The 13,372-nt window shown below is 51.3% G+C and overlaps 1 protein-coding gene across 9 annotated transcripts in view; it reads right to left on the reverse strand.

Annotated features, from left to right (window-relative positions):
- RGS3 (regulator of G protein signaling 3) overlaps positions 1-13,372 on the reverse strand; it is a 91,345-nt gene that overhangs the window by 34,476 nt on the left and 43,497 nt on the right. For all 9 annotated transcript variants that reach the window (XM_030000726.2, XM_030000727.2, XM_030000729.2 and 6 more), the window contains 2 exons: positions 11,854-11,965; positions 5,487-5,527 (listed from right to left, as the gene is read on the reverse strand). In XM_030000726.2, the coding sequence (XP_029856586.1) occupies positions 5,487-5,527; positions 11,854-11,965 (153 nt within the window). The remainder of the gene's footprint in view (positions 1-5,486; positions 5,528-11,853; positions 11,966-13,372) is intronic.

Here is a 13,372-nt window from a genome sequence, read left to right on the forward strand (position 1 = left end):
AATAATTACTTTTTAAGTTCTTTACTAAACAAATTCACCTTAGCTGTTCACTTGGTTGCGTAGGTTTGATGTCACCCCAGGCCAGCCCTTTTGCCCTTTTCCTTATCACCAAACCATCTGCCTAAGTGCCCTCTAGATCTGCCAGGACAGTGCCCAAAAAAGCTCCTTGCAAGCTCTTCTGATAACATGTCCAGAACAGCTGACTTAAAAATTATCCAGGTGTATAATATCTGCCATGTCACAGCATGTCCCTGAGCCTTAAGGTCCTCTGTACCGTCAGTAAATTGCTTTTCCAGCATTCAGATTTGCTGTATGGAGACAGGAACCTCAGTTCTCCCTGCTCTTTCCTTGCAGGACAGAAATGGGTAATGCCACATCCCCAAGGGCATTAAATTAGCAATGCTCACTCCTGGCAGGAACAGAGAACACTTTTGGTAATTAACTCTCCCATGGAGCAAGCTGGGACATCTCCAGTGAAGACTACGGAGTTAAGTACATGACACAAGCTACAGTATTGCCCCTCAATACAGTTGTGGTAGTTTAAAGAGCACGTGTTCAAAGCATACCCTTGCCAGCAGCTGGGACACAGCTCAAGGATGCAAACAGGAACGGGGCCCAGAGGGGACCCTATGGGTGCAAGGATGTGTCCATATAGAGCCAGGGCACAGGGTGGGACGGGCAAGAGGGGGGACAGTGTCATTTCTCTGACACTTGTCTAGAGGATCTCCCATGCAGAGTTAGGATGCGTATCTCCAAGGCAAAACAAGATCAAGCATAGATTCACAGCATTAATTTGCTCAGGTCTATAAGCATGCTTATCACCGCAGGTCAACAAGTTGCTACTGGAAAGATTTTCTGTTGGAGCAGTTTCCCAAGAGAAACTCCTGTGTCTGCAGATGAAAACTTCCAGAGAAAAAGATCAACTTTGCTAGTGCTTTTCAAATGAAAAATGTACCAAGCTATTTGATTTTAAGTCAATTTAGTCTGAATATGTTGGGTTTGAATCAAAAACTTCTAACAATGCAATAAAACACTGATCTGCAGTTTCCTAACAGTAGGACATTTCCGGAGCAGGGAAGGGTGTGAATACAGCCCTGGACCACATTCACGTCTCTGGACTGGCTCCCTGTGAGGCTACTGATTCCCACCACGCAGTAAATGTTTTCTTCTGACAGGTTTTACACATGTCATCACAGAAGGTATATGTGCCCTGCAGGCAATGGCATGCGGGGAGGGGGAAAACTGGGCCAAACTCCCACACTCCAAATTCTCTAGGGTGCAGAAACATGGGTCCACAGTGAATCAGCCCAAAGCTTTCGCAGGCAGGGTCTGATCAACTGACTTTAAACTGTTCCGTTTGGATTTAAAATACTAAAAAGAAACATATGCTAGACCAGGTTTGTATGCATTGGTAGTACTTTTTCACATAGCAGTTCACAAATAGAAAAATTAGACAAGCCTCCAGGTATACACAGTATTCCTCAGATCAAAAGGTACCACCTTCACTTCCAAAATCCTGGCTTGCTTATGTGCTGGGACGATCTCAGCTATCCCATGATCACCACGAGGAACAAAACCACCAAGAATGGACAGCTCAGTGGAGAACCTTCCTCTATTTCTGCATTCTTTCCAACACCAACCTATATTTTGCCCTTCCCTTCCAGGAGGCCACATGCCCCACCAGGATGGGGGCCACCTGCACTCGGGACCTCCAAGCACTGCAATTCACACGCTGAAGAGCCTGTAAAATAAACACTGCTTCTGCTGTAATCTACACCAGCCTATAAAGATCACCATTTGCTATCTGACTGTAAACAGCCAGAATGCACAGGACTTAAACTCTATGGAGTGATTTATTTACATGTGGTTAGACAGGATAACTAGCAGTAGCTTTTTGATGACACTCCAGTTTCCCTGAAGGTTGGAATTTTCTTTCTTGTTTAAAATAAATTAACCAACTCACAGACATTGAAACATACTTTTATTTTGGATCACACCAGACCTGAATGCAAAAATGTGACCTTATGGGTCAGAACATAACTCACACACCTTCCAGATGAGAAGGAGCAGGAGACAGCAGCTCGAGGCCTCAGCAAAGAGCTATTCCCGTGGCAAATGCAAAGTCAGCCTGGCCCTGTGGGCTCCTTTTCGACTCAGCAGCGCTAAATACATCACTGCTCATTGCAGATGATTTGCGGGTAAGAAACAGCAATATGAGAGCTTCCACCAACCTCCCAGGCCCCGTCATGGCAGTGCAATGGATGTATCTGCCCAGAGCACAGCAACAGAAGAGGTCAGATAATGATGACCACCAAATCCCCCAGACCCATCACCTCCACCCTGGAGAGGACCAGCCATCAGAGCTGAGCCAGCAAAAGGCTCCCAGCAGGGTAAAGCGCTGCTGGCAAGCTCAGGGATGGAGCATTTGCTGCAAAGAGCAGGACAGGAGCAGATCAGGAAGGGGAGAGACCCCTCAGGGTGACATGGGACAAAAAAGCCATGTCCACACAAGCATCCTTCCCTTACGCATCCTTTCTCGCTGCCACAAGCAGTCGCCAGGGTGGGCAGCAGGACAGCTGCCCATCAGACAGTGCGTCTGCCAGCAGGACCCAGCCACAGGGCACTGCTGCACCACATTGCTGGGACCCCAAGGGTGCCAGGAGTGTGCCAGCACTAGCACCCTGCCAGGGATGCCCTCCCAAGCCTCCCTCCACCCTGACTCCTGGCAGCCTGAGTGCAGCCTCAAAGCAGAGCCAGCCTCTCTCCATGAGAAGCCATGCTTGCAGAGGGAAACTGTCTTGTTCCCACAGTCGGGAGGGAGGCCGAGCCTTGCACCAGACCAAAAGGAGGTCACACAGCCGGCAGCATGGCACCCAGTGGACACCACGTCCATCAGGCAATGGGGAGAGCCATGCTGGGCTGGCTCAGAAACCCTCCCCACAGCCCCACGTCCTGCTGCAACACGAGAGTGCCACTTCACTGGGCCCAAATCCCAGCTTTCATTTGACTGCAAGCCATGCCTTGAATCCACCCCACTGCAAAAATAACCTTAACACCACAAACTGATGCTCCCACCAGCCCACTGAGGCATCCAAGCCCCCGACAATGCTTCTGTGTGCAGCCAGCCTGCAGGAATGCCTTTGAGGAGGACCGTCCTCTCCCTCCCATGGGCTGCCAAGACTTAAAACCTCCCGGTGACACCCCCACAACCCTGTAACTAAAGCTTTGTACCTGAAAAGTGAATGCAAAGAAGAAAAGACACATGACCTGAAAGTGACTCTCTTCTTAGCTTCCCTGCAGGAAGAAGATGTTTAAGTACTCCCAGGCTGGCTCCCACAACAGCATCCCATCATTTAAGAAGTGCTTGTCTCTGTTCGCCTGAGGTCTACGTCCACTGAGGACAGTTCATTGAGCCACACAACTCCCGCACTGCAAAAGTGAGAGGTTTCTCCTCTCATGCTTTAACCACCAGCCCATGTCCTTGCAGCCTGGTCACCCATTCCACGTGGCTCTCAGGGTTGTGACTTGCAGGTCACCGTTTCCCAGAAGAGCAGCCATGGGGAAGTCGGGAGGGCACCATCCTGCCCTGGCTCACTGCTGACTCACAGGCATGTCCTCCTCTCTGTGCCCCAGCTTCCCTTTTTGAACCAAAATTGCCCATTGCTGGAGAGCCAGAGTCTGATGAGACAGTTGGAAGTGCACTGTCCCCTTAAACTTGAGGCTAGCTGTTTCCATCTGTGCTATGTACTCACAGCACACACAAAAAAGCCGTCTTCTCCCTTCCTTGCAGCAAAGACCCAGCCAAACCACGCAGCTGGAGAATCACCTCCCCACCTACCCGCAGGCAGGATCTCACATCAGCCTGATCTCCCTCAGTGCTCACCACCAGCCTCAAAGCAACCCTGTGGGGCCTGGGAGGGAAGGGGTGGCACAGGGGATGTCCTGCTCAGCAAGGTGCTGTCTTTGAGCCAGGGGCTGCCCTGATGTCACCTGAAAGCTGTGGGCTTGGGTTGGGAAGCTCCCACTCCACTTACAACCTGCTCCAAAATACCCTAGGCAGACAGGAGGAACAAGAAGGGGTTTTCAGAATCCCGTAATAGTGGCAGGTCCAGACCTACTATCCTCTGTGGGGGAGCATGCATGTAGGAAAGCAAATATTTCACATTTTCTATCAAACTACTGTACTCCAACTGCAATGGATGTCACAGATCTTAATCACCAGAGCTGTTAGAGCCATTTAAGCCCCTCAGAAGAAAGCTAAGCACTTCATTACATCTTGACAAAGACGAGTCTTCACCTCTCAAGACCTCATGAAATGCAGCCAGCTCTCTTTCAGTCACTTCTACTTAGGGGCCCAAACTTCTAAATTAAATGTCAGGCTCTGAATGCATTTTTCCAAATGCATGAGAAAATGCAGGAGTGCCTCATCCCACTGCCAGGATGTCACTGATGAACACCCATCGCAGCCTTTCTGAGTCATGGCATAGGATTAACTGGGTAGGGAGACATCATGCAAGTCTGACGTTACACTGGGACACGCACTGAGCAAACTCCTGAGGAGGCAGCTCCTGCCCAACCGCCCCAGGAAGAAATAGAGGAGACAAGGAAGGAACAAGAGGGAAATGTGCGAGAGAACTTGTCAGCCAATGGTTATGCAGCAAGTCGTGCTTTGGCCCAAATCCCAGCCACTCAAGGTGAACAACTTTCATTCTGAACATTTTCATCCAACTTTCACAATAGCTTATTATTCCACAATGCTGCTGAGCAATGTTTGCCTTTCTCCTCTGTGCCCTGGGGATCTTTCCCAGATCCAGATTTCCACCTCTGAAAATACAAGGCCTTGAAACTGGGAACACAGTAAAGTCACTTGAAAAGGAAAAAAGCCGCAGCCTTCAATGATTAGGTAGGTCCAGTCACTGTGAACCAATTTTGCAGTCTCCTTGGCTGCTTCATGACACAAACGTAACTGTGCCAATGTCTGCGTGATTCCGAATCTGTTTAGAGCATTTAGCCATGTACCAGCCACACACGTTTTTAGAGCTATGATTATATGTCTTTTAGATTGAGCTTCCTTATTTTATTTGAGGGCTTCAAACCTGGGTGCTTGCAGACAAGAAAACCAAGATGCCTAAAAAATAAAGACAGAACAGTTGGCAAGGAAATCGGCCCACAAGCAAAAGAATCCCAGGATAAAATGAAAGTGAGATGCTGCAAGGAAGATCCACCTACTGTGCACAGGGGGAAGGGCAAAAGCAAACCTGTCTCAGTGCTGCCCAGCCTCCCCATTCACAGATTCCTTTTAGCAGCCTCTTACTAATATATTCTGGCTACAGCCATTACATTTCCTTTCCAGACCTCTGACAAATTAATTAAAAAGGAAGTTAAAATCAGCCCGTTCAGTGGTCCTTGCCCCAGCAGAAAGTATCAGTTGTTAGCTTGTGTTCTGCTCCCACTAGAAAGTTAATTTGGAAAACAGCAACACTCACCTCTGCAAGGTAAAGGATGCAGAATTTCCGATCTTCTGAACCTATAAAGAAGAAAAAACAGGATCAAAATTAAGCTACAACTGCATTTCTGCAAGCGGAGCCACTGGCAGAGGAATTGGCTAAGAGACAGCATTTAATGAATATTTATTGTTGTCATTCTACAGTACCAGGCTGTGATCTGGGAGTGATGTATGCTACATCTGCAGGGGCCATGCGCTGGGCAGGCTGCATTGCATGATATCTTGCATGGACTCACTGCGCTGTCATGGATTCCCCTTTGGGTTTGTCCCTTTGGAAAAAGGTTTGTTTCATTCAGAGGCCACGTGCAGGATCTTCTGCCCAACCTGCCATCACACGTGCAGCCCAATTCCTTCCCGGGGTCTGTGGAGGCCCTACAGTGCCCACACAGCCATCCTGGGCACCGGGGTCAGGTCTCTTCCATCTCTACCTCTCTGGACGCTCTGCTCCCAGGAGGACTAACCAGAGCAGCTCCTGTTCCTATGTCCTTGCTCATTCCCAGCTTCTTGCCCGAAGCCCTTGGCAAGGCTGGTGGCAGCTCTATCTAGTGCTGTCTGTCCCAGCCTCCCTCAATGCCAGTGGTTGGGGTCGGTGGCTCTCCAAGAAGATGGAGCTGAATCCCAGGGCAATGGGAGGCAGCTGACATGGGGCAGGGAGGAGAGCTCATCCTGCTCCATCAGCCTGAGGGCAAACTCCCCAAGCTCCTGCCAGCATGGCACCACTCAGGAGACCTGGCCAAGGGACTTGCAATTCCACAGCTTCAGGAAAGGAGATGGTGCTAGAGGCAATGCAATGACCAATGTTGCAATCCACATCCTGCTAAATCATGGAGCAGTCTAGTACAGCTCCTCATCTTGCTGCCAGCTATCCCAGGGGATGTGTTACACTCCAGCTGCTCCACCAGGCTGGTTCCTGCAGGCTTAGCCTTCCATGTACCCAACAAAAAGGCATTCCTGAAGATTTGCCCTGTCTTTGATCCCCACTGGTGAGACACAAGTGTCCCCAGCCCCAAGGGAAGCCAGCTCCTGGCACACATCAGCCTCACAGGGACATGAAGCTGCCACAGGACAGGGTCACCTCAACTCTGAAGCAGGACATCCCATCTCCTGGAGCTGGCTTGCTCCGTCACACCAGTGTGCCCTGCACCAGCTTTGCCCTTGGTAGCACACAGCACTGCTGGGCTGCAGCTTTCATAACCTTTTTAATAACATTATCTCTGTCATGAGATCAGATCCGCAGTCTGGGCATGGCTGCGGATCCTATTCAAAGCAGTGTCAGCACAAGCTCTGCTTCATTTCAACAGCCTGAGCTGCGCTAACAATGGGAACAGGCTCTGTACAGTGGTGGAGACACCCTGTTCCCCAGAGAAAAGCAATTCTTCTGCCACAGGCAGCAGCCCAAATGTCACGATAAGAGCTGTGACCCACTGAGGGACTTGGATGCCTCTTAAGTCACTCCATGGGCAATGCGAAATCCAAGAAGTGCAATGGCCTGGAGCCATTTGCTGGATGTCTCTTCCAGCTGCCCTTTGGGGGATCGCAGGTCTGCCTCCGCTGCCAGTTTCACTTTTAATGCACATTGCAGGATATGGGCTGCAATATCACTATGGGGACACCAGGGTGCTGTGCCACACCAGGGTGCTGGAGCCCAGCACCACCGCTGTGGACCTCTCAGATGAGGAGCCCTTGTTTGTTTTCATAAGCTTCACTCTGCTCCACCCTGGGCAATGCGAGGGTCAGGGAAGCAGCCTGGCCCCAGGGCTGTCAGACAAAGAGCTCCAGCACTGCCCCTCCAAATCTTCACTTCCAGAAGGGGAGCAATGCTGGACCCTGAACACACATGCTGAACAGGCCTGGCTGGGAGTCAGCGTCTCACCTCTGCACCACAGAAAAACCATTCACCGCTGTCCATGCCAATGCCTGAGCTATCCTGGCACCCTCTTCCATAAGCTCAGCAGGACCATCGGGGACCATTTTCCTCACAAGGCCAAAGCCTCTGATGGGAGCCCATCAGCCAGTGCTTTTTCCCTCGAGGGAGGGCTTGGAGGCAGGATCCGAGCCTGCTGCTGGCACATCACAAGTCCACCATGCCCTTCTGCTGCTTCTGCATCCCAAGTGGTCAACAGTACAAAAATCACCCCATCTTCTCAACCAGGCTCTTGGCTCCTCCTTGTACCATGGCCAAAGCTCTCCAGGCTGCCTTGCAAAGCAGATTGCAGAAGACCAACACGTCACAGCTGCTTTCCCTCAGGAGCTTTAACCAGGCTTTCCTGGCTGATATGAGACACAAGTCAGCCTCTAGAGACATGCACCCTCAGCAAAGAAAGGTGATGTTGGAGTGTAACGGCCCTGGGAATGACCCCACCTCTCTTGGGCCTCTGTTTATTCCTTCTGCAATACCAAGTGATCCCGACAAATCCCAAAACCATGAAAATTAAGTTCCCTTCCAAATTCCTCTTCAATGAGCTATGAATTTCGGCATTAGCAATGTCCACCACCAGCAGCTCCTGTCCCCTGTCCCTCTGAGGCTCACAGCTACACATGGCCAAGCAGCCCAGTGCCTATGGGACACAGAAAACAGGGAGCCAGCCTAGGCTAGGGAACTGCTTAAATCCCATTTTCTACCAGTAATTGCCTTTAGGAAGAAAACAAATGGGAGGTAAGAGATTGGCTGCCCAGTCCAGCAGCTGGGCTGGAGCCAGTGCCAACCCCCAGCAAGGCGCAAGGGGAGGCAGGAGAGCAATGGCAGAGCCAGGAAGGGCAGACCTGAGCACAGATTTCAGCACAAACCGAGTTTGCCAGGATTTCTTACACTGGAGCTTCTTCCAGTCTCTGGAGGGTCAGGCTGGAGTACGGGAGCCTGCTGTGCCCCAGAGCCGTGCAACGTGCTCTGCTCATCTCCTGCACCGCAGATCACAGAGGCCATGAAAGACAAGGGGCGAGGCACAACCTCATGCCGGAGAGGCGGCAGCCAGCCACCTGGACTAATGTGGGGCTCCATTCCCCACACGGCCCTACATTCACACCTTTTTTGACAGCTGAACAGCGCATACTCTCAGCCAAATTCAGTGAAATGCTAAAAGGAAATAAGCAGGAGAAAAAAAAACTCACTTGAAGATATTTCAGTTTCTTCCTGATGTGTTGTGACAGGAACTGGCTTGTCTTTCAGAGTAACTTGAAGCATCCCTGCCCCAGGGCTGGGCTGCTGTGTGCACTCAGCACAGACAAGAGGAGAGTGCAAGTTTTGTGGGGACACATCCCCCTCTCTGGCTAACTGAGGTGTGGGGCAGGCTTCTAGCACCGCCCAGGCTCTGCCCACCTCCCTGTGCAACCCAAGGAAAACACCCACTGCTTGCAGGATTTGGGTGGTGCATGCCAGGCATTGGGTCAAAAAGATGAGGAAACAGGGAAGATGGTTCTGCTCCTTTCCACAGCCTCCTTGGATGGCCCAGGGGACTGGTAACGGCCACCGCGAGGGCAGATACTGTGCTCCCCAGCCCCTCACATCTGCTCAGCGAGGACGGGACTGCATCCAGCACCCAAAGAGGACCTCACAGGGCAGGAGCTCACAGGGCAGGGTGCTGTGGGGCCCTGGGTCTGTGGGGAGAGAGGAAGGCTGCTGTGCGCATCCAAACCTGGCTGCCAAGAGGCGACAAGATTGTCACCCTCTGTGGCACATGTCCGTGGGGAGGTGTAGCAGGGTCCAAGCCCTGGGTTGCTTCCCAGCATCCCTGGGGCAGCAGGGAGAAGCCACGGCTGGGCAGAAGACCCATAAATCACACTCTTGGCCTTTGACTATCTTGGAGCTGTTTGCTGTAAGACACGGCGGGCTGGGATGTCGGGGACAGCAAAGCAGCACATGAAAAGTCCTTGTTAGCAGGATCCCAGCTGAGGATGGGGCTTACAGCCTGGGGGTCCTTATTCCGGCTGCAAAACAGGAGCACTCTTCTCTGTCCCAAAGCCAAGCGCACCCACCCAGGGGGCCAGGATCCCAGCAAGACGGTGACCTTCGTGTGGAAATTCCCACAGTATCTAGTGAGGAAGCCAGCCCTGTCACACTGGAAACATTGGCTGGTGTGGTGCTCATCAGCCATGCTCGGCTTCTAAAGCAGGAAGACAGAGCATTGTAAAGCAGATTATACTGATTTGCTTTCGCACAGTGCAGCAAGCAGCAGAAACAGGAAACATCACAATGGTCTTCAGTGTACCGGAGATGTCTCAATTGTTATACTCAGCAATACGCCTGTTCCTATTAATGTGCCATTCAGTTATTTAGGAGACCAACAGAAAATCCCTGCCAAAAGGGACGGACATCTTTTTGCTCATTCCACCTGCCTTTGAAGCAGCTCTGCCCAAACCAGGAGGGTGAACTGCCTGAAAACCAACTGTGCTGGATTCCTGGTGTATGGGGGGTGGTTCAGTGCTGCAGAGACAAACATCCCCTTCAGAAAGGATTGTCAAGCTATTCCAGATGTGATCCAGCCAAGTTATTATGGCAACAAGGAAATAAGTGGCAGACAACCACTCATGAAATTCAACCGCTCTGCCTGAGGTTAGGAGGCATGTTCCTATGCCGAGCTGCAAACAGACCTTCATGCACAGAGCCAGGACCAGCACTAGGGAAGCTGATTTCTTCAAGGAGGCGAACAAGAGCAAGGTTATTCAACAGCCTTTGAGAGCAGCCAGAGGCAGCACATGCACACGCTCCAGGAGCAGACACTGACCAACAAGCACTTCAACGAGGAACAATTTCTTTTGTCTGTTCCTTAGAAATAAGCAGCGCTGAGAACAAACTCAAACAAACCCCAGGGAAGCTTCAATGGCTTTTCTAAATGGCTTGTGCCACGGTGCCCCATCTCCCTTCACTGTGGTTCTGCCCTCACCAAACAGGTCAGTGAATTAATCTGGGAGCAGAAACATTGGAAATGGGAAATAACAACTGACAGGCAGTCTGTGGTGTCCGGCAGAGCATTGCAGATCCCCAGCACCGAGGCTCACAACAACGTGCGGCACGTGGAAAGACGCAGCTCATCCACAGAGCTCACAGCTCAGCTGGGCAAAGTCATGGGAAGTGGCAAAATTCATCCAGAAGATGATCCCTTTGGAGAAGTAGCCTGGATCTGGATTAATCCCTTTTGGTCAGGGCCACAGGACTGCATAAAGATATCAGCTCATACAGTTACAGAGTAATCTGGGTTGGAAGGTGCCCCTCTGGCGGTCTCTAGCCCAAGCCCCTGCCCAAAGCACCCAGATCAGGGCACTCAGGGCTGTGTGAGTTGAGTCCTGAACACCTCCAGGTATGGAGATCCCACACCTCTGCAGGCAACTTAATATTTGACCAACCTCACCATAGAAAAGTTTTTCCTTATATCCAATCACAATTTCTCACGTGGGGTCCCAGTCCAGTGACACCCACTGCCTGGGCTTCAGGAGGAGTCAGGGCACCAGCCCCATGCTGACGCAGTCGGGCGACTGTTCACAAAACAAGCCCATACCCAAAAGGCGACTGCGCCAAAGAAGGAACAAGGTGGGACTCGGCCCAGGGCCAAGAAGTGGCTCCACCATAGCAAATAGGATGTGGTAGAGCAATTTGTTCGTTCCTCTTTTGACCCTGAGTAGCTAAAGGTCATCTTTCAAACAGCCTCAGCATTTCAACTTGAAATATCTAATTTCAAATCATCCTCCTGCCCTAGAAGCCCTCCCTGAGCCCTCAGCTGGTTGTGAAAGCCCAGACAAGGTGAAGAGAGTAAGGGCATGGCCCAAAGCCTTCCACCGAGGCCAGGATTTGCTCTTTCCTCACCAATGGGGTGTGCATGGGGGAGGGATGCTAGCATGGGGGGAAAACCGTGGGCGGCTGAAGGGAGAAGTAGCAAAGTAAAGGTTAGTAGGGCTTAGCCAGACTCCCTTGGAGACAAACTCTGAACTCTCTCAAGGCACCATGGGGGAAACCTCAAGACTTCACTTCCCTTTCTCAGCCTCGGCAAGCCCCCGCTGTCAGCAGTGTAACACCAGCAAGGGGAACAGCACAGCACAGCAAGATCCTGGGGAATGCCAGCCCAAAATCCCTGAGAGATGCACCCAAAAAGCCCTGGAAAGCAGTGCTACCTGAGTACCCCTGAGGTGTCCCAGGAGATGGAGCTCCCGGGGACTGGGTTAATGCAGGGATGGGAAAGGGGGATGCTGCCCCTGCACCCCAAGGAAGGATGATCTGGCAGCACCAGTCGGAGGGTACTGTTAAATACTGGAAGCAATGGGATAGTGGGGTGCTATCCTGCTGCTGGCCAGAAACTTTATAGCTAGCAGCCCTGAAAATGCCCCAAATGTCTCCAACTGCTGCTGCAGACACTCACCCTCCTGGAGTTTGACACTCTGCAGGTAGAGAGGGTTCCTCAGCACGTTGCAGCGCCCAGGCTCGTCCTCCTTGGTGAAGAGCAGCAGATCGGAGTAAACAAAGAGGGTGACCTGGAAGCACAAGAGCAGCAAAGAAGCAGCTATAAGGAATTAATCTCTTGGCACTGAGACAGTGTCCTGGAAAGGTCCTCTACCCTGGGGAGACGCACCAGCCATGACAGGCAGCCCAGGCACGCTTTCCCTAAGGGGCTGATTGCTGCTACACCCCTCAGGGTGCTCCCAGCAAGCTTCAAACAAGCCTCCCCCTGCTTTGGCAGTCACCCACCGAGGGTTGTGGAGTCCCATGACAAGAGGGATAAACTTGCCCGACAGTTTAACGCCACGCAAACACACCCTCTCTGCTCTCTCGTGTCACTTCCCATTTACATAAGTTATAAATCAGAGGAGCAGGAGGAGGGAATAAGTTGCCGACTAATCCCAGCACACTGTAGAAGTTGCAACCTAAAAGCAAACATGATCTCCCTGAACACACTCACGAAGGAGCTTTGCACTGTTCTCTGTCTTCGCATGGCTCATTTCACCCCCTTTGAGAAAATAAGTTTGGCTTTTACAACAGCAGAACCTACAAGAGCAGTTGCAGGGAACAAACTTGACACCTTTAAACCACACTGATGGGTGGAAAGCAAACACTGAACCAAGTGTCTGCCCAGCTCTGTGCTTGAGCAGTGACTCAAGTGTCCTAGAAGCTGTGAGCTACTCCAGAGCAGTGGGTGCTCACAACCCAGAAGGTAGATTTTGTTCTGCTTCTGGCTCTTGCCTGAGGTCCCTAGTTCAATCAGTACAGATTAGTGTGATCTTTAAAATAAGAAGAATGAGCTTCACTTTACTGGAGATCCTTGACCCAGAAGTCTACTGGGAGTGAGTAGCTTGGTGCAATCACTATGCCAGTAGCCAAGGTTTGAGCCTGTCCTGCTCTCCAGCAGAAGTTGGGGGCATGCAGCAAAACTTAGAAGATGCCAGGAAGCAGCTGCAATATGCCAGTGGGCATACTGATGCTGGACCTTCTGCATACTGCCAAACCACACACTGCTCTCAGCGCAGGATGCAGCATGTGAGCACATGGCTGCTTTTAACCGCTCCTTGGGATGCTCCCAAAAACCTCCCACAGCAAAAGGAAAGCTGCTTTGCAACACTGAGCAACAGCAATGAAGGTTTTGTGGCCTTTTAGCAACTCTTTCACAAGAGCAGTAAACAACCCAGCATCCCAGGGGCTTACTGGGAGCTGGCATCACTGCCACCACCAAGTCACCCTTTGAAAGGTGACTTTGCTCTGGACAGGGACTGAGTCACTGTTTACAGGGGGACACACTGCCAGTACAGTTTGTCTCCATGCCCAGTGGCTGATGGACGCACATCAGGAGGAGGACAAGCTGGGTAACAGTTTATCACATGGTGGTGAGTCTCACATCAGGGCAGCAGCATCTGGCTTTGAAACCAAAATCAAGCCCTTGCCACAAG

This window comes from Aquila chrysaetos, chromosome 24, assembly GCF_900496995.4.
Source record: "Aquila chrysaetos chrysaetos chromosome 24, bAquChr1.4, whole genome shotgun sequence".
NCBI classification, from domain to species: Eukaryota; Metazoa; Chordata; class Aves; order Accipitriformes; family Accipitridae; genus Aquila; species Aquila chrysaetos.